Here is a 21,096-nt window from a genome sequence, read left to right on the forward strand (position 1 = left end):
TGCTGCTGCCATGATGCGATTTTTCATGTGAGAGATAGAGAAAGCAAGGACATGAAAAGCAGGGAGGTCAACCAGACGAGCACCCGGTTTGCTACCCTACAATGGGAGTGGGGAAAAGGAAAACAGAAAGAGAAAAAAGGGAGAGAGTAAGCATTGAGTGCTTGTGGGATGATGCACATGGACACAATAAACGGTCTTTTAAGCTGGTCCACTTCAACTCTTATATTAGTGCATAAATCTCTCTTCGTGCCAGCGGCGGGCGTCGCCACGGTCCAAGTATCTTTGAATCGGAGAACGCTCTTGACTCCAGTCGGTTTATAGTTGCCTGCAGAGAGAGGCGTTGTACACCGTAGCGAGGGCCGGTACACAGTAGGTTGTCAATGGTTTCCTCGCACCAAGACTTGCACACCAAGATTTCGGCCATTCCCATACGATAGGAATAGGCCTTCGTGAACGCTACTCCCGACCACGAACGGCACAGCAATGTTGTTTCGCCGCTGGAAAGGCTAGATGGCATTTGTAGCCGTAGCTTGGGGTCAAGTTTATGCAAACGGAAATTGAAGGCACTTGAACTCCACAGAACTTGTGAGTTTTGCATGCAAGTAGGCGAAGTTCCCTAGCAGCGTCCGACATTGCCAAAGGTGTTGGATGCGTCTAGGTGTCTTCGTGAGCAGACCAGGCAGCCTTGTCAGCAAGGTTATTGCTGACGATGCGACAGTGAGCTGGAATCCATTGAAAGATAATGTTATGCCCACCTTGCAGAGCATGGCCTGGCACTTCCCTAATGTCAGATATTGTCTGCTCGTAAGTTCTGTGATGTATTGCAGAATTGATACTCTGATGAGCTGCCTTAGAGTCACAAAATACAACCCATTTCTCTGTGGGCTCTTCGGTGACATATGTCATAGCAGTTTGCCATGTGCGGCAATGATAATTCTCAACCCTCTGGGAGATTATGAACAATGACGCACATTAACGCCTCAAAGAAACATGTATCCTTGTGTGTTCTGTGGACTACGCAAACAGGGCTGGTGCACCCAAGGTAACGTATGACATTAGCTTACCATTCTCGTATTGGACTAAACGGCGAAGAAATAACACATTCGCCGGCAATATCAGCACTAATTATCGTCAGTCAATGCCAACCGCACACAAAGCTTCGCTTACGTCTATTACCAGAGTGCGCGCGATGCGCAGATATATTTAACGTGGTTCACCATTCTTTTCAATGCGTCGCTAGGCACTTCACCATAACCGTATACTTCCACTAATTTGAATCTTGAGGCACGGCAACCTTTAGGCGAATCATCCAAATAGTCACATTAACAAACAGCATTACAATAAAGGTATTGAAATCATTTTATGGCTCGAAGTTGATTAGAATTTAAAGTCAGGGGTATTACAGAATAAAATCATGACCTGATTACGCGCGCCGTCGTGGGGAGCTCAGGATAAATTTTAAGTGCCTGGGTTTATTTAATGGGCAGCCAGTGCGCGGTGCAAGAGCAATGTTGCGTTCCGACAAGAGCAGAATACGGCTGCCACGGGCGAGACTGAACCCGTGACCTCCAGCTCACCAACTCAACATGGCTACTGGGATACCGCGGTGGAACTTGTTTTCCGCGACTTAGTGCAGTATTGAAATTACTATCATGTAATGGTAAGTAAGTAGCCCAAAACCACAAAACTGTCGTCGGCGCTGACAAAGTCGTCGGATCATATATCTCGAAGGGCCCAGCGCAAGTCATCATCACTGCAAGACCGGTAGCTGCCGTCACTGTTGTGGCCAAGAAAACCAGTAGTGCCATCCGCTGAAATTCTTTGGTTTTAAAGCTTGTATTAACCGCTGCGCACATGGTAGGGCGCCGCTAGGGATCGGAAGTGACATGCTTTCGCCCTCAGACTATGCGAGATTTCCTTCCATAGCCATGAATAGTTTCTCGCCGAGACTCTCTTGTGCGTTCACATAAAATAAAATGTCGCATTAAACGAGTTCAAATTGCCAAAAGTCTACTACATATGGGAAAAGACAGACCCAGAGAGCTTGTGGCTATTGTTGTTACAAAGAGGACGTGACTCGGTGGCACCGTACATGGTGCAGAACATTAGTGGCACCATGCAAGTCACGAAAAGCAATTGCTTATTGGGCGAACCTGTGCCTAGCATAACACTTAGCACAATGATAGCAGCGGGCTCTGTCGTCAACGTCAAAATATGATCTAGGAATCAACACATGTTACTCCTCAAAGCTTCCCGCGCAATCGCTGGTGCTCCCGTGCCTCATGAAAGTAGAACGCGTTTCGCTACGCGCAAACAATATTATTGCACAAAGTTTGGCGGCAGCATAGGAAACAGACGCAATCAATGATAACTTCCCAGAAAATTCTGATGCACGCAGGCATGTCTAGCGCTGAGCGGTACCATTGGGTCCGTAGCAGGTGGAGTGCGGTCCCCAGAAAACAGTTCAGCAATCGATAAACAATGTACGCTAGACAGTATGAACGAGTGCAATGGATTCATTCTCCATTATCCACTCATTGTGATTCACTAATTTATTTTCAAATACTGCAGCCCCATGCATGACTGTTGCAGGAGCGGAGTGCTGCAAATACAAGAAACTGACCTAAAATGTAGTTGAACATAAGGGAAACAAGGACAGCACTGTAATTACACTAGTCCTTCAACAAAATCGGACAGTGCCAATTCATCAACAGAATTAGGTAACTAGTTTCAGCATTCGACAACTCTTGGGAAATAACTGTGTTTGAACATGATAGTGCGTGCAAGCAAAGGTCTTAGGTAGAGGTTCTGACAACGTTTAGAACGACATAAAGCTGAACTAGTTGGTAAGGATTCATTATGCAAAAAAGAGGTGAGCTGTGCATACAGGACACAAGAGTAGAGAAGTGGTGTTCATGTTGTCCACTTCTCTACTTTTGTGTCCTGTCTGCACGTCTCACCTCTTTTCTGTCAACGTCTAGTTGGAAAAGCACTTGGAAAGCATATTTAGCATCAGCGAACAAGGACAGAAGAGAGACGACACAACAATGCGCATTGTGGTGTCGCATCCCTTCTGTCCTTGTTTGCTGTCGCTAAATTTGCTTTCCAAGTCAGTTCACTAACACGCCTAACAAATGGCAATGGGGCAAAGCACTGACAGGCGCGATATAATCATCAGCGGATAGTCGACAGAACGAGTGACTAAATAAATATAATGGCTTCATGCAATGCATTCAAGAGATAAATTCAACTAATTCATTGCGGACGAGTGCGAAAAATCACGATTGTAGTGATGACAAATAAAACGAACAGCCCTCTGTTGTGCCGATTCAATTGCTGTTAAGGTCGTGCACTTTATGTACGTTCCAGACGCATGAAAGGTACATTACCGATGGCGAATGAGTGTTTTATACATGAGTGATTTACTTTATTCTCACAATTTAGATAAGGTTCAATTTAAGTAGCCTCATTTTCTTAGTGCTTTAGATGTAATGGGATCAATATGCCGCGACCATTGCATGTTGTGTGTGAACCTAACTTCAAGGTATTTGCACACCTGTGGCCGGGAAACGATTGGGCTGTTGAAAGCGTAGATTTGCTGTGAAGGAAAAAGGATGTTCGTAAATGGCCCTACAGAGACTTAAAAGTTAATGCACATATTGCAATCCGTACACCAGGTGCAAAATCTGGTCATGTAATGTAAGGTGTGATCACTAGGAGAAGAAATTACATGGTATTGGACACTGTCATCGCCCTAAAGACGCACTTCTGTCTTAATATAGGCAGAAAGCAATTTATAAATATTATAAATAACAAGGGTCCCAGAACAGAGCCCTGCGGAACACCTACTATTACATTTACATTTGAGAACGAAGAAGAATTGCATAAAACAGATTGAGAGCTAGGGTTAAGAAAGCTAGCTATCCAGTCGATAAGTCGAGGATTAGTTAAAGTTACGTTTAGTTTACTTAGTAGCTTGTATATAACCGTGTCGAAATCTTTGCAAAAGCCTACATATGCCGCATCAATATCACTGCCAATATCAAGATTGCTAGTAATGTCATATGAAAATTCCACCAGTTGTGTTGTATTGAAACCAGGACGAGACGCACGTTGTATGTTGGAGAGAAGGTCATTCGATTCAAAGTATTCTTGTGCATGATGTGCTCCAATAAGTTACCGGGATTGGACGCAAGCGATGTTCATGTAGGTCTACAGTTTGAAAGATAGCGCTTTTCAATAGATTTATGCCGAGGCAGGACCTTGGCTGGCTGCCAGGGCCAGGGGACGATGCCCGAAGCCAGGAAATTGGGAGAAATTACCGCCAACTAAGGGACATCGGAGAGAGTGCCGTGTTATAATGTAATCATAAGATTTCTGTTAGAGTGGTGACTGCGCGCAAGGCGTCATACGGCTAACAGAGTGCGGCCTGTCGGTACATGTTGAATCGAGAAAGCGTTTTATTTTTAATGTCATAAGCGCAGCGAGTGCTCGTATCCTCACAGGCTGGGTACACGACGTGAGTGGCTCGTACGCGCCGGGCTTCATCCTGGCCGGTGTCTCCATGTACGCTGCCGGCGTCGTGCTCATTGGCGTGCCCTACCTGCAGAGCCGGAAGGCGGGGCGGCGCCACCCTTCGCGCGCCGACGACCGGGCCGCCACGGTCTGACGGGCCTGCAGCTCTGGTCGCCCTTTGTGTGTGTGTGCCTTCTAAAGTGTCCAAATCAGACCACCTCGGGAGCATAGAGAAGCAAGCGCAGACTCCTGCAGGAAATCGTGCCCGTAGTTATTACCGCCCATATATTCCGCAACAAAGCGCGGACGCACTTCAACGTCCGCCTCTTACGAATACTTGGCAAATTTCAAAATCCTGTTATCGCATTGACGATTACGTTACGAGCAATTGTAACAAGGTGGCTGGAACAATGTGAACACTTTTCCCATACCATTTCGTGTTGTGGTGACAGCAGAAATAAAGATGTACAATGAAAACATGCTGGTCTTCTTTTCTAAAGATCATATTAGGCTCACACTGGTCAAGGTCACAGGGTGTGTGCTCTAATAGAGGTGACAATATCTCATGGTCATATATTCATCATCATCATCAACCTTTTTTATGTTCAACGCAACACGAGGGCCCCTCTCAGCGGTCTTGAAGTCCTAAACTGATTCCCACTTGCACCTAGAAATTTCCTCATTTCATCACCTCACCTTTTCGGACGTCCTAGACTGTGCTTCTCTTCCCTTGGCGCCCATTCTTTAACTCCAATACTTGACTGGTTATCTACCCTACACATTTCATAACCTGCTGAGCTCCATTTTTATTGCTATAGAAATTACATGAACACTCTGGGCGCATTTTCGCCGTCAGTGTCGCCGTGATGTTCCTTACAAAGTGCGATGACATCGTGCACCGCACGCCGTGGGTGCGAAGCGTGCGAGTTGAGGCTCGACATCGAAAGCGCCAAGGAGGACCGCTGGCCGTCGCCGTCTCCCGTCGTGCGCGCGAGGCACCAGGGCGGGGTGGCAGCAGCTACGCTTGGCATGGCGGGGCTATCTTCAAAGCGATCTGCGATGGGAGCAGTCAGCCGCGGGCTGGTAGCATGGCGTGTGCTGTGTTTTCATCACAAAGTTGGCGTTGAAGCGAAACGCAGTCCGAAGGTCAATTTGCTTGCTGCTGCCGCTATTCTTGACGCCACCATTTTCACAGTGATGGTTGTTACGTTTCGCCTACGACGCGCGGTAAAGCCGGCGCGGATGCAACGGACGCCGGGGCTTCGTTCAAAGCGGCAGACATTTTGGCCCGTTCGGCGCCGCCGCTACGCCTCCCCGCCAAGCGCGTCCAGGCCTGTTCTAATGCCACGTGTCTTCATGTGCGTGTGTGTGTGTATGTGCATGTTGGTGCCCACGCTTGTCGAAGCGCGGCAGCCGGGGAGAGGAGCTCCCCCCAACTGTGAAGCGAGGGGGTCTGACCGGCGCCGACACGACGTATGCGCCACCTTCTCTTCCCATTGTGCCCAAACGGCGCCGGCACGACGGCTACGCCACCTTCTCATCCCATTGTGCCCGAGCGGCACAGTCACGTGCTCGTCTATAGAGGGGTTCCTTCTTGCCCTCAACTGCGAGAGTATAAAAGCAGCTGCCCCCGGACGCCAAGGGGGCTCCGATTTCTTCTGTTGAGTAACGTGCACTCCCGTCTCTCTACTTCGGTCAACCTGACCGCCAACTCTTTGCGATGTTAGAATAAACAAGTTGTTTTGTTGTTACCAGTCGACTCATGCTTTGCCGGGACCTTCGGATGCTTCCAGTTGTACCCCAGGCCGCCAGGCCAACGCTACCCTTGGGGCTTGCGACCCAGGTGCAACAACGGGCGTCAGCGCCGAGTTCCCAACAACTCGTGCCAGCGGTGCGATTACAACAACTGGTGGCAGCGGTGGGATCGCGACAACGGAGGCCAGCAGCGAAGATATGCAGTTGACTGTATGCTGAGCAGCTCATCGACGATCCGGGAGCAGTGCAACGAGCCCTGTGTGATGACTGGTTGCCTGCAGCGCGGGACTTTCTTCTTCTGAGTTTTGCCAGGCTTTTGTTAGTGTCAGAAACAGAGCTGGTAATTGTGGTTGTCGTTGCTGCCGGGTTAGTTTGCGGCAAGACAATAGTGGCAGTAGAGAAAGCAGCATTCAGAGCAGCCATGGATTTGAAGTCGTTGCGCAAACCGAAATTGCTGGAGCTTGCAAGAGAGTTGGGTCTGGATGTCTCAGACAAACTCAGAAAACCAGAACTGCTAAAGGCTATTCTTGACTTAGAGGCTGAGGATGACGAGCTGTCGGAATGCCTTGAGACTATTGAGGAGAGGTCAAAAAGACAGGAGCGCGAACTTAAAGAACAAAAAGAGCGAGAGCAACAAGAGAAAAAAGAAGAGCGCGACCATCAACACGCTTTGGAAATGAAGCGTCTTGAGGTAGAGATGGAACGCGCTCGTAATGGAAGTCAGGCACACGGTGCAGGAGAACGAGTATTGTTCAAAATGACTGACCTGATGCGGCCGTTTAAGCTTGGAGAGGACATTGGTTTGTTCCTGGTTAACTTTGAGCGAACGTGCGAGAAGCAGGGGTTCTCTCGGGAAACGTGGCCACAGCGCTTGCTCACTTTGTTACCCGGCGAGGCGGCCGACGTAGTCGCTCGCTTGAATAGAGAGGAGGCAGAGGATTTCGACAAAGTGAAATCGAGTCTGCTAAAGAAGTACAGGCTGTCAGCGGAGGCGTTCCGTCGGAAGTTTCGGGAAAATGAGAAAGGCAAAAGTGAGTCATATACAGAGTTTGCGTACAGGCTTATGTCAAACATGCAGGAGTGGCTCAAAGAAGAGAAATCGTTTGGTGACCACGATAAAGTTCTGCAGTGCTTCGGGCTGGAACAGTTTTATAGTCGGTTACCTGAGAACGTGCGGTACTGGGTCTTGGATAGGCCAGACGTTTGTACGGTGGCTAAAGCCGCTGAGCTAGCCGAGGAGTTTGTGACGCGTCGGGCTCGCGGAGCTAAGGATGGTCAAAAGGGTGAGTTTGGCTCGAAGTTTGAGAGGCCGAAGTTCACACCCATGAGAGCAAAGGGGAACACACGTAGTGCGGATGCGAGTGAAAGCAGTGCGACCGAACCTAAGGAGACGGCGGCAGCCGAAGCCGAACGCGGAAAGCGGTTCGAGACGAGGCAAGCGCGCGTTTGTTATACGTGCCAGAAGCCGGGTCACTTTTCGGCGCAGTGTCCGGAAACAAAACCAAAAGTTGTGTTTTTGTCAATATGCAGCACTGACGAGAACATGAAGCTTCTCGAGCCTTACATGCGAGACCTCCTCGTGAACGGGAAAGAGTGCCGAGTGCTTCGCGATTCCGCAGCTACAATGGATGTAGTTCACCCCTCTTACGTAGAACCCCATATGTTCACGGGCGAGTGCGCATGGATCAAGCAAGCCGTGGAAGCTCATAGCGTGTGTCTGCCCGTAGCAAAAGTGCTTATTGAAGGACCATTCGGAGCGCTTGAGACGGAGGCCGCAGTATCATCTATGCTGCCCCCCCAGTACCCGTACCTATTTTCGAACAGGTCCGATCACCTCCTGCGCGAGAAGGGGCTTTTGTTTGGTGAGGCTAGCGTTCAGGCCTTAACCAGATCGAAGGTTCGGGAGCTCGCTGCAAAGGCGGTAGTTGCGGGGCCGACGTTATCAAACAATGAAAAAGGGTCAGAGGCGCAGCAAGCCGATATTCAGAGCACGCCCGAACTGAATAAAATTGAGCCTGTAGCGTTGAAGGCGCCAGATACTGGAGAGGAAATGCCCGATAAGGGAAAGTTAGATGAGCTATCTGCAGATTTGCTCATCGCGCCTACGTCAGACGGACTTGATAGGTTGCTAAAAGTCAGCCGGTCGGCTTTGATAGCCGAGCAAAAGAAGGATGGCAGCCTAGAAAACGTGCGCTGCAATGTCAAGGAAGGTATCGCCAGGAAAAATGCGCGTTTTGTGGAAAGAGGTGGAGTCCTGTACCGGAAGTATCTAGACCGCAGGGGAGTGGAGTTCGATCAGCTGATCGTTCCTCAATGCTATCGTCAGGATCTGTTGCGCTTGTCGCATGGGGGTTCGTGGTCCGGACACCTAGGAGTTAAGAAAACTAAGGACCGTCTCTTGCAAGAGTACTATTGGCCATGGTGTTTTCGGGACGCAGACCATTTCGTGAGGACATGTGACACCTGTCAGCGGGTGGGCAAACCAGGGGACAAATCAAGGGCGCCGTTGAGATTGGTACCTATCATTACGGAGCCTTTTAGACGGCTCGTTATTGATACAGTGGGACCTCTGCCAGTAACAGCCACGGGGTACAGACACATTTTGACTGTGATCTGCCCAGCGACAAAGTTCCCTGAAGCAGTGCCGCTTAAAGAACTCAGCTCAGTTGAGATAGTCAATGCACTACTGTCCATATTTGCGCGAGTTGGTTTTCCTGCGGAAATCCAATCAGATCAGGGCACAGTGTTTACTAGCGCTTTGACGACAACTTTTCTCGAAAGGTGTGGGGTAAAGCTGTTACACAGCTCAGTGTACCACCCACAGTCGAATTCCGTTGAGAAGCTCCACTCCGTCATGAAGCGCATGTTGAGAGCATTATGTTTTGAACATCAAACTGACTGGGAGCTGTGTCTGCCTGGGGTGATGTTTGCATTACGGACCGCGCCGCATGCGGCTACGGGGTTTTCGCCAGCTGAGCTGGTGTACGGTCGCTCGCTGCGATCTCCGCTTCGCATGCTTCTAGAATCGTGGGAAGGCAGGGGCGACGACCCCGTCGTGGTGGAGTACGTGCTTAAGCTCCTCGAACGCTTAAGAAGGGCACAGGAGTTGTCAGGTGAAGCAATGGCAAAGGCCCAGCAGAGGGCCAAGGTTTATTATGATCGGACCACCAGGGCCCGTCGTTTTGAGGTGGGCGATGAGGTCATGATATTGCGCACATCGCTAAACAACAAACTAGACGTGCAGTGGGAGGGCCCAGCACGGATTGTTCAAAAACTGTCAGACGTCAACTACGTGGTGAGTCTGCCAGGAAAGCACAGCAAGTTTACCACTGTAATCTGCTCAAACCTTATAGACAAAGGGAAGCAGTAGTGTGCATGATGGTAAACGTTCCCGAAGAGCTTCCGGTCGAGCTTCCGGGACTAAGCTCAGTGACGAACAGGAAAGACACCAATCAGGTCATTAGTGACTTAGTCAGTGGAGCATCGCTGTCGCCTGAGCAGAAAACCGAACTACACCAGCTCTTACAAGAGTTTCAAGGTCTGTTCTCTGAGAGGCCTGGTAGGACTTCTGTACTTACTCATGATATAGAACTTACCTCCCCAGAGCCAGTACGATCCAAGGCGTATCGGGTGTCACCCCGCCAGAGCGATATTATGGAGGCTGAGGTAAAGAAAATGCTACAGCTCGGTGTTATTGAGGCAGGTGAGAGTGATTATACCTCCCCTTTGATTTTAGTTGAGGTACCGGGCAAGGAACCTCGTCCTTGCGTCGACTACCGCAGGCTTAATTCCATCACTAAGGATCAAATTTATCCGATCCCTAACATCGAGGAGCGCCTTGAGAAAGTTAGTAGCGCTCAGTTTATTTCCACCCTAGATCTTGTCAGGGGTTATTGGCAGGTTCCACTTACAGAAGAGGCTAGTAGGTATGCGGCGTTCATTTCACCAATGGGAACATTCCGTCCTAAAGTGTTGAGTTTTGGTTTGAAGAACGCGCCATACTGCTTTTCAAGCCTCATGGATAAAGTGTTGCGGGGACAGCAAGAATTCGCTTTACCGTATCTAGACGACGTAGCGATATTCTCCGCATCCTGGTCTGAGCATATGGCACACTTGCGGGCAGTGCTAACCCGCCTGCGCGAAGCGGGCTTGACAGTCAAGGCTCCTAAGTGCCAGTTAGCACAGGCCGAGGTTGTCTACCTCGGTCACGTGATTGGTCGGGGTCGTCGCCGCCCCTCTGAAATAAAGGTGGCCGCTGTGCGAGACTTCCCGCAGCCGCGCACGAAGACCGATATTCGGTCGTTCTTAGGTGTCGCCGGCTACTATCAGAGGTACATCCCCAGGTACTCTGATATCGCAGCTCCCCTGACGGATGCTCTAAGAAAAACAGAGCCCCAAACAGTCGTATGGGACGAGACAAAGGAAAGAGCTTTTAGCGCCCTAAAGAGTGCCCTAACAAGCCAGCCTGTGCTACGATCACCAGACTATACAAAAGGGTTTGTTGTTCAGTGCGATGCTAGTGAGCGAGGCATGGGCGTTGTACTGTGCCAACGGGAAAATGGAGAAGTAGAACACCCCGTCCTGTATGCTAGTCGTAAGCTGACCAGTCGTGAGCAGGCGTACAGCGCCACCGAGAAAGAGTGTGCGTGTCTCGTGTGGGCCGTTCAGAAATTGTCATGCTATCTAGCCGGCTCAAGGTTTATCATTGAGACGGATCACTGCCCTCTCCAATGGCTGCAGACCATCTCTCCCAAAAATGGCTGCCTCCTGCGCTGGAGCCTCGCTTTGCAACAGTATTCCTTTGAGGTGCGTTACAAAAAGGGGAGTCTCAACGGTAACGCCGATGGCTTAAGTCGAAGCCCCTAACGTAGGAATCAGCCTCAAAATTGTTTGTTACTGATGTTTTTCTTCCTGAGGCAGGATTTTTAACATATTGCTTTTGTTTAGTGTTTCAAAGTGATGACATGCTTTCTAGTGCAATTTTCCAATTTGTGGACGCGTTCTGAGTGCTGCTAGACTACTGTAAGGAACTAGGCAGTGGTATAGAAGGGGAAAGAGCCTGGCAGGGCTTAGTGAGGATTGTGCCGTGCTTGCTGACTAAGCGGTTGAGTTTCAGCGTAGTTCTAACGCTTGCCGGGAACGATAATGTGAACTCTCCCGAAGTCACTTTTCAGTGTCCCGTGCGAACCTGAACGAGAGAACGAGGCCTTCTCTGTGCGCTGCGCTCAAGAAACGTCGAGGGACGCCCGACTTCGGTTATGAGCATCATCGAGCGACATCCCTCCGGACAGCGGATGCAGTCCCCTGACCATCGGGATCTCCTTCCCCCGGCGGGGCGGTCTGTTACGTTTCGCCTACGACGCGCGGTAAAGCCGGCGCGGATGCAACGGACGCCGGGGCTTCGTTCAAAGCGGCAGACATTTTGGCCCGTTCGGTGCCGCCGCTACGCCTCCCCGCCAAGCGCGTCCAGGCCTGTTCTAATGCCACGTGTCTTCATGTGCGTGTGTGTGTGTATGTGCATGTTGGTGCCCACGCTTGTCGAAGCGCGGCAGCCGGGGAGAGGAGCTCCCCCAACTGTGAAGCGAGGGGGTCTGACCGGCGCCGACACGACGCATGCGCCACCTTCTCTTCCCATTGTGCCCGAACGGCGCCGGCACGACGGCTACGCCACCTTCTCATCCCATTGTGCCCGAGCGGCACAGTCACGTGCTCGTCTATAGAGGGGTTCCTTCTTGCCCTCAACTGCGAGAGTATAAAAGCAGCTGCCCCCGGACGCCAAGGGGGCTCCGATTTCTTGTGTTGAGTAACGTGCACTCCCGTCTCTCTACTTCGGTCAACCTGACCGCCAACTCTTTGCGATGTCAGAATAAACAAGTTGTTTTGTTGTTACCAGTCGACTCATGCTTTGCCGGGACCTTCGGATGCTTCCAGTTGTACCCCAGGCCGCCAGGCCAACGCTACCCTTGGGGCTTGCGACCCAGGTGCAACAACGGGCGTCAGCGCCGAGTTCCCAACAACTCGTGCCATCGGTGCGATTACAACATGGTGCGGGGTGACCAAGTGATACCTGTTTATGCCTTTGTGTGCACGCGTGACACTACCTTCTCATTTAGTGTGCGTCCTAAATTGTCCTTCAGTGTGCAACTTTACATGGCCGGTAAAACTGCTATACTCACTTTCTATAGCTGTGTTATTTGATATCGCAATTGATGCTTCACCTTTCGCGCTACACTGCGATGTTCTTTATTCCATTGTCCGCTAGAATATCGGAAATCGGACTTCGCTCTCTAATTCACACCACTCTATTTCCGTCTCTTAAAGTAACGTTTTCGTTACGTCGCTCAGTGCGCGCTGGTTCTCGAGCTTATGAACCTGCAAGTTTCTGCCCCATGTGGTAGCACTTGTAGAGTACAATAATTCTAAACACTTTTTCTTCGATGAGAGCGGTATGCTCCCTATCGCGATTTCGTTTTGCAAGCCATATAATCCACTTTCATCCTTCTGTAAATTTCCTTCTCATGACCAGGGTCCACTGTGAGACCTGGATAAACGTACTCCTGCAGAGATACTAAAGGCTGGCTGGCAATAATGAATTCGTGCTCATTTCGCCGGCTGTTGAATGTGGCCGTTGTCTTTGGCATAATAATATTGAACCCAACTTTACGTTCCTCGGTTACGGTCCTCAATCACTTCTTCCAATTTCTCCGCACTCATGCTCAACAGGACCATGTCATCTGTAAAACGAACGTTGTTTAGTTATTGCAGTTGATCCTTACTCCTGGGCCTTCCATCCTAGCCTAATAACATGAGTATCTCTTATAAGCAGACAATGAATGGCATTGTAAATATTGTGTCCCTCTGCCTTGCCCCTTTATATCTAAGCAAGTTTCTACTTTTCTTGTAAAGAAACGAGGTAGCTGTAGAACCTTTGTAGATATTTCACATACAGTCATAAGTCGACCTAACGAAACAACATTTTACGGAATTCGCGATCTACGACGAACTTTGTATTCCCCGGCAGTGACCTAATAGTGTTGAATTTTGTCACCCAGCCGAATTAACAAAACTAACCTGGTCACAAAACCAGATTTAACGAAGCTTTTCCTGAAACAATTTTGTAAAAGTACTGATGATATCTTTCTAATTTCGACACAGACGGGTTTTCCTTCGAGCGTGCTAACGTGTCTAAAGCTATCACGCAAAAACACCTAGTCGCCTTAGTCACGACCCTTGCTTTATTTTGACGAAGCTCATGGACGGAACACACTCGGAGGGCGCTAAGGGCGGCGGTGGTTGCTTTCGTTATTTCATGGTTTATGCGACAGGTGGCATTGATCGTCTCGCAACTTGCTCGGCCTGCTCGCACAACTACCGCATTCGTTCTCCGCGTCTTTGCTATCAGCAGCCTTTCATGGCTTCACGTGACCGCCTACGAAGCCTGCATCGCCCTGAAATTGAGCCTCCCAAGAAGGAAAGTAACACGGCCTACCTCGAAGAAAAGGTGGACATAATTCACGCTGTCAGAAGTAGACACAAGGAATCATACGTGGCCGCCGAACATGGCGTCCCGGCCAGCACTCTTTCAACCATATTTGAGGAAAAGACGCCATCATTCATGCCGTTTCCTCCGGGAACGTATCCAAGAAAAAAAAAAGCTTGAAGACCACGCCATACGAGAAGCTGGAGGACGCCGTCTTTACATGGTTTATGGATATGCGAACGAAGAACGTTCCACTGATCGGGAAGTGGTCCAATAGAAAGAGCATAGTTTCGCCGGCTTTCTCGGGCACCAAGAATTCAAAAAGGTGAGGCGTGCAGACAGGACACAAGAGAAGAGAAGTGGACAACACCAACTCCGACTATCAACTGAAAGGAGCACTGAGGTGAAAAGAAGAAAGAAGACGCCCAACTCATCAGCGCAAACTCCTGAATGGTATCACCACTTTTCATTCGGGTACATGTGTCGCTCTACGTGAGAAATAGCTGTTTAGGACTTTAATCTGTTCCTTGTGTAAAGTAATCGAAGGCTGACTCACGCACGCACTTCCACCTTTATAGATATGCCTTGCCTCTACCTTAAGACGCGTAACTTCATTCTTGTGACTGCACAATATCGCGCATTCATCTAGCTCTGGCGTGCAGTTACAATCTTGGTAATGTAGGGAAATATTAGAAGGCGATCCACCGGTTGATGACCTTTTATGTTCCGTTAGCCTCTGATTGATACACCGCCCCGCTTGCCCTACGAAGAACTGGCCACAGCTAAAGGGAACATTACATACCACACCCATACGACAGTCAGTAAAACTGTTGTTCTTATTGTGTTTCACAGGACAAATATCTGTTCTTTCTTTACCTTTTACCTGCTCCGTTTTCCTCTGCGCGGCTGCGCATTTCTTACCTAGCTTACTGGGAGCAGTGAAAGCAACATTAACATCATATCTACTTGCAACTTTTTTAAGCCTGTGGGACACTCAATGAATGTACGGAATAGCCGCTACTGTTTTTTGCTATTACTGCTTTCTCTAATCACGTACATCCCTCTGGAAACCGACTTATTTAGGCGTTCAGCCACAGTGATGGCTGCAGCGCTAGGATAACCTGCTTCTAATAGGCGCCGGCCCTATGCATTAAATCTGGCGCTCATTTTGTGCCTTTCTAACTTCCCCGCTAACTTTCTAACTTCAGCCTTTCTAACTTCACCACTAGTTATACGGAGCCTCTGTATCCTGTCAATTCCTACTTCCAATTAAGGTTTGGTGGCAGCTTTAGGTACTACAGAGGTCAGTACCGAATTTTGCTGATTTTACTATGTGACCGAAGTTCCTCATTACTCTTCCTGCTTACATGTTAATAGATACACCTTGTTCTGTTCTGTGCCAAGTTTCCTTGTCATTTATTTGATGCTGCGGCCACTTTTTACTGCTTTCTCAGTGCTTCCCATGTTAAAATTTCTAATGCCGCTTAGTTTGTTCTTGTTTATCAGCTTCAGCTCTTCAGTTATGCACTTTCATGCTTTGTTGTTTGGATAGATGTTTATATCTTACTAACATGTACGCCTTGGCATGTCTTACAAGAAGGTAGGAAAGCTTTAAAGTAAAAGAGAAATATGAAAATTGGAAAGAAGGACAGGAAAAGGCAACTACGAATTTCCCTCGGGTGGGTCAGTCCTGGCTGCCTTGTACGTGATGCAGAGGCCAAAGAGGTGTGTTTGTTGCCTCCATCGTGGAGCCATAAAGTTCCAAACACTCGCTTAGACTCAACCCCATGATTCCCTTGTCCGCCGTAGATGGCTAAATCACGTACGGTTAAACGTGGTAGGAGCCGACCCTCGTGTGCTCGGCTCCGCGCTCTCGCGACACACCGAAAGCCTGCTGGCGCAGATGCCCCTGCAGGGAAGAGACCTTTGGAGCATTGTTGGAAGATTACGTTACAGGCTTATGTAGCGGTACAATTTAGGTATGGAAGTTTTGATGAAGTGAAGAAAAATGAAGATATGGATACAAAAATGAAAGAATCAAAATTATTGCCACGTGGTAGTGACGGTGAAGAAAGCAGCAATACGGTGAAATAAAAAACTAGCTTTTATTGGGCGAACCTGTACCCACAAAAACAGGCTAGACTTATTGCACAACCATAGCGGCGTACACGGTCGGCGATCGTCGGAAATCTGATCAGCGGGTCAAGCGCGTCAGTTTTTATAGAACAGTCGTCGAATGTTCCAGACTAGTCGTTCGGACCCGCGTTCCTTCCACAAAGTTCTACACCATTCGCGTCAGGTGATGAAATCAGATAACATATGGTTCGGCGACAACAGGCAGCGGATAGAAGCATCGATAACTTTCGAGAAACTTCGGATACATGCAGGCGCGTCCCACGCTGTGCGGTTACATTTGTTAGGCGGCGAAACGGGGTTGCCCGATAAAGATAAGTACACGTGTCAATACCCCCCTCTTAAAAAGCATCGTCCCGATGCTACAAATATAAGAGAGCGAAATACAAAAGGATACTTAATAAACATACATAACAAAACAACGAAAAGAAACAAAGCCCAAAGGTCAGTTACGCGAAGTCCCAAAGTTCATTAACGCTGATAGTACGGCTTGAGTCGCACCACGTGGACTATTTCAGGTCGTGAGCGGTGCCGCTGTGATAGTGAACTGCCGTCTGGCACGACCTCATAGTCCAGTGCGCCGATACGTCTGATGATCTTTTACGGTCAGAAATAGCGACGCAAAAGCTTCTCGCTCAGTCCTCGTCGGCGTGTATGGGTCCAAACACAAACGCGGTCACCGGGCTAGTACTCGACGAAGCGTCGTCGGAGGTTGTAGTGTCGGCTGTGGGTCCTCTGCTGGTTCTTTATTCGCAGGCGGGCGAGCTGTGGGGCTTCTTCGGCGCGCTGGAGATAGGTAGCGACGTCAAGATTTTCTTCGTCAGTGACGTGCGGCAGCACGGCGTCGAGCGTCGTCGTCGGGTTCCTGCCGTAAACAAGTTTAAATGGCGTGGTCTGTGTTGTTTCTTGCACCGCCGTGTTGTAAGCGAATGTTACGTACGGCAGGACCGCATCCCACGTCTTGTGCTCGACGTCGACGTACATTGCTAGCGTGTCGGCGAGGGTCTTGTTCAGGCGCTCCGTGAGACCATTCGTCTGCGGATGGTAGGCAGTGGTCCTCCTGTGACTTGTATGGCTGTATTGCAAGATGGCTTGCGTAAGCTCTGCTGTAGGAGCCGTTCCTCTGTCGGTGATCACGACTTCTGGAGCAGCATGTCGCAGCAGGATGTTCTCGACGAAAAATGTCGCCACTTCTGCTGCGCTGCCTTTCGGTAGAGCTTTAGTTTCAGCGAAGCGGGTGAGATAGTCCGTCGCCACGACGATCCACTTATTTCCGAATGTTTATGTTGGAAACGGTCCTAACAAGTCCATCCCGATCTGCTGAAAGGGTCGGTAAGGAGGCTTGATCGGCTGTAGTAATCCCGCTGGCCTTGTCTATGGTGTCTTGCGTCGGTGACAGTCTCGGCATGTCTTGACGTAACGGGCGACATCGGCGGTTAGGTGCGGCCAGTAATACTTTTCTTGTATCCTCGATAACTTCCGGAAGAAACCGAGGTACCCAGCGGTCGGATCGTCATGTCGGGCGTGCAGTACTTCTGGACGCAGCGCCGACGGAACAAGAAGGTAGTTGGCGCGGACTGGTGAGAAGTTCTTCACGAGTAGGTGGTTTTGAAGCGCGAACGAAGATAATCCACGCTTAAATGCGCTAGGGATAACGTCGGTGTGCCCTTCCAAATACTCGACTAGGGCTTTTAGCTCCGGGTCCCCTCGTTGTTGTTCGGCGAAGTCTTCCGCGTCTATTATGCCAAGGAAGGCGTCGTCATCCTCGTCATCTTACGGCGGCGGGTCAATGGGGGCGCGTGATAGGCTACCGGCATCTGAGTGTTTTCGTCCGGACTTGTATGTTACAGTGATGTCGTATTCTTGTAATCTGAGGCTCCACCGCGCCAGCCATCCTGAAGGGTCCATTAAGTTAGCTAGTCAACACAACGCGTGATGGTCGCTGACCACTTTGAATGGCCTGCCATTCAGGTAAGGGCGAAATTTCGCTGCAGCCCAAACGATGGCGAGGCATTCCATTTCGGTTGTAGAATAATTGCCTTCCGCTTTTCACAACGACTGGCTAGCGTAAGCTATACCGTGTTCATGTCCATCTTTTCTCTGGACTTGGACGGCACCGAGGCCTAGGCTACTGGCGTCAGTGTGTATTTCGGTATCGGCGTGCTCGTCGAAGTGCGCAAGTACGGGCGGCGACTGTATGCGTCGTTTGAGTTGTTGAAATGCGTCGGCCTGTGGCGTTTCGCACTTGAGCTCGACCTCACATTTAGTTAGCTTTGTCAGCGGCTCAGCGATGCGTGAAAAGTCCTTGAGAAATCGCCTATAGTCGGCACACATGCCAAGGAATCTGCGCACTGCCTTCTTGTCGATGGGCTGCGGGAACTTTGCAATGGCAGCTGTCTTCTGCGGGTCGTGGCGGACTCCAGACTTGCTGATGACGTGGCCTAGGAACAGAAGCTGATCATAAGCGAAGCGGCACTTTTCTGGCTTCAGAGTAGGCCCTGATGACTTGATGGCCTCTAGTATTGTTGGAAGCCGCCTAAGGTGATCGTCCGAATTTCCGGCGAAGACAACGACGTCATCCAAGTAAACGAGACAAGTCTGCCACTGCAATCCTACTAAAACCGTGTCCATCACGCGTTGGAACGTTGCAGGCGCCCAGCACAGTCCAAATGGCATAACCTTGAACTCGTAGAGGCCGGCTGAGGTGATGAAGGCGCTCTTTTCGCGATCTCTTTCGTCGACTTCTATTGGCCAATGACCAGACAGGTCCATCGACGAGAAGTATTTAGCGTTGCAGAGCCGATCCAATGCGTCGTCTATCCGTGGGAGGGGCTATACGTCCTTCTTCGTGATATTGTTCAGACGACAATAATCGACGCAGAAACGTAGGGTTCCGTCCTTTTTCTTCACCAGGACAACAGGGGAGGCCCACGGTCTTTTCGACGGCTGGATGATGTTGTCGCGCCGCATTTCGTCGACTTGTTCTCTTATAGCTTTACGTTTTCGCGGCGAAACTCGGTAAGGGCTCTGGCGGAGTGGTCGAGCGCACTCCTCGGTGATTATGCGATGCTTGGCGACTGGTGTTTGTCGAATCCTCGTTGACGTCGAAAAGCAGCCTTTGTATCGTCGGAGAAGACTTCTCAGCTGCTTTTGCTTATTCACGGGGAGACTTGGATTTATGTCGTAGTCTGGTTCGGGAACCATGGTCGTCGGGGTAGATGCGGCGGAATCCGAGAGGACAAACGCGTTACTGGTTTCCAGAATTTCCTCCATGTACGCGATCGTCGTGCCCTTGTTGATGCACTTGAACTCCCGCTGAAGTTTGTCAGCAACACTTTCGTGTTTCCTCCGTGCAGTCGAGCAATCCCTCTTGCGACGCAAATTTCACGGTCGAGCAGTAGACGTTGGTCGCCTTCGATGACGCCTTCTACGTCAGCGTGTGTTTCGGTGCCGACCGAAATAACAATGCTGGAGCGAGGCGGGATGCTCACTTGATCTTCGAGCACACTCAAGGCGTGGCGACTACGAGGGCTCTCCGGCGGCATCGCTTTATCTTCCGACAGCGTTATTGACTTCGACTTCAGGTTGATGATTGCGCCGTGTTGGTCGAGGAAGTCCATACCAAGAATGACGTCTAGTGAACACTGTTGGAGGATAACGAAGGTGGCAGGGTAAGTCCAGTACGGCGAACCCTCGCAATCTAAGGTTGTGGTATGGGCATCGGCGGTATACATGGCCGGCTTCGCCGCAGTGGTAGCAGAGCGGGCGGTGGTCGGGGACTCGCCAAATGTCCGTCTTCCTCGCGCAACTGTGCTGGGCGATGGGTGGGCGTGCTGGCGGCGGCGGTGGTGGACGACGGAATTACGGCGTTACAGGGCCCCGGCGTTGTCGCGGAGGGGGACCTTGACGGTGGGCGACGGCGGCGTAGGTCATCGCTTCCGGCTGAGGTTGCGGTGATCGTGGTTGCACCTCAGGGACTCCAAGCGATCACTGAACCTCTTCTTGGACGATTTCAGCGATTGGATCCACCTGGGACTGTGTCCTTGGGTAGAACTTCTGCAGCTCCTCCCGTACGACCGCTCTGATAGTCTCGCGTAGATTGTCGGTAGCCAGTAAGTGAACCCCGGCGTAGTTTGTAGAGTTCATACGGCGATCAAATTGCCGGTTTCGGATCTCGAGTGTCTTCTCAATGTTCGTCGCCTCACGAAGAAACTCTTCGATGGTCTTCGGTGGGCTTCTTACCATTCCGGCCAAAAGTTCCTACTTTACACCACGCATCAGTAGGCGGACTTTCTTCTCCTCGGCCATATCCGGGTCTGCGTGGCGGAACAGACAGCTCATTTCTTCCGTAAAGAAGGCAACGTTCTCGTTTGGTAGCTGCACTCGGGCGTCCAGCATAGCTTCAGCCCTTTCCTTGCGCACGACGCTAGTAAAGGTGCGCGGGAAGCCACTACGGAACAGGTCCCACGTTGTCAAAGTCGATTCCCTGTTCTCAAACTAAGTTCTGGCGGCGTCTTCCAAGGCGAAGTAGACATGCCGCAGCTTGTCGGAGTCCCAGTTGTTGAATGTCGCGATTCATTCGTAGGTCTCCAGCCATGATTCCGGGTCTTCAGTCGCTGCTCCATGGAAGGTTGGTGGGTCCCGAGGTTGTTGTAGGATAACGGGGGACGCTGGGGCAGCCATTGGAGTTGTCTTGACCACAATCTTCTTTGTCGTCTCAGGTAGAAGTCCGTGCTCTGGGGGCAGTCCTTGTATTCTGCGGCTAGCACGCTGCTCTTGGGCGATGTTGGTTCTGCCCTAGGGCTTCGGGCTTGGATCGCGGCTTTGTGGGGGCGTTCGGTACGTGAACGCACAAGCACTTCCACCAGATGTCACGTGGTAGTGATGGTGAAGAAAGCAGCAATACGGTGGAATACCAAACTAGCTGTTATTCGGCGAACCGGTGCCCACAAAAACAGGCTAGACTTATAGCACAACGATAGCGGCGTACACGATCGGCGATCGTCGGAAATCTGATCAGCGGGTCAAGCGCGTCGGCTTTTATAGAACAGTCGTCGAATGTTCCAGACTAATCGTTCGGACCCGTGTGCCTTCCAAAAGTTTCTACACCATTCGCGTCAGGTGATGAAATCAGATAACGTAAGGTTCGGCGACATCAGACGGGAAGCATCGATAACTTTCCAGAAACTTCGGATACATGCAGGCGCGTCCCA

At 50.3% G+C, this 21,096-nt stretch overlaps 1 protein-coding gene across 1 annotated transcript in view; it reads left to right on the plus strand.

Annotated features, from left to right (window-relative positions):
- Positions 1 to 4,936, plus strand: part of LOC142571273 (monocarboxylate transporter 13-like) — a 682,600-nt gene extending 677,664 nt beyond the window's left edge. Inside the window, exon 12 of the mRNA XM_075679507.1 lies at positions 4,506 to 4,936. Within this exon, the coding sequence (XP_075535622.1) occupies positions 4,506 to 4,669 (164 nt within the window). The 3' untranslated portion in view covers positions 4,670 to 4,936. The remainder of the gene's footprint in view (positions 1 to 4,505) is intronic.
- Positions 4,937 to 21,096: the final 16,160 nt, after the last annotated feature.

This window comes from Dermacentor variabilis, chromosome 2 (genome assembly GCF_050947875.1).
Source record: "Dermacentor variabilis isolate Ectoservices chromosome 2, ASM5094787v1, whole genome shotgun sequence".
Taxonomy (NCBI): Eukaryota; Metazoa; Arthropoda; class Arachnida; order Ixodida; family Ixodidae; genus Dermacentor; species Dermacentor variabilis.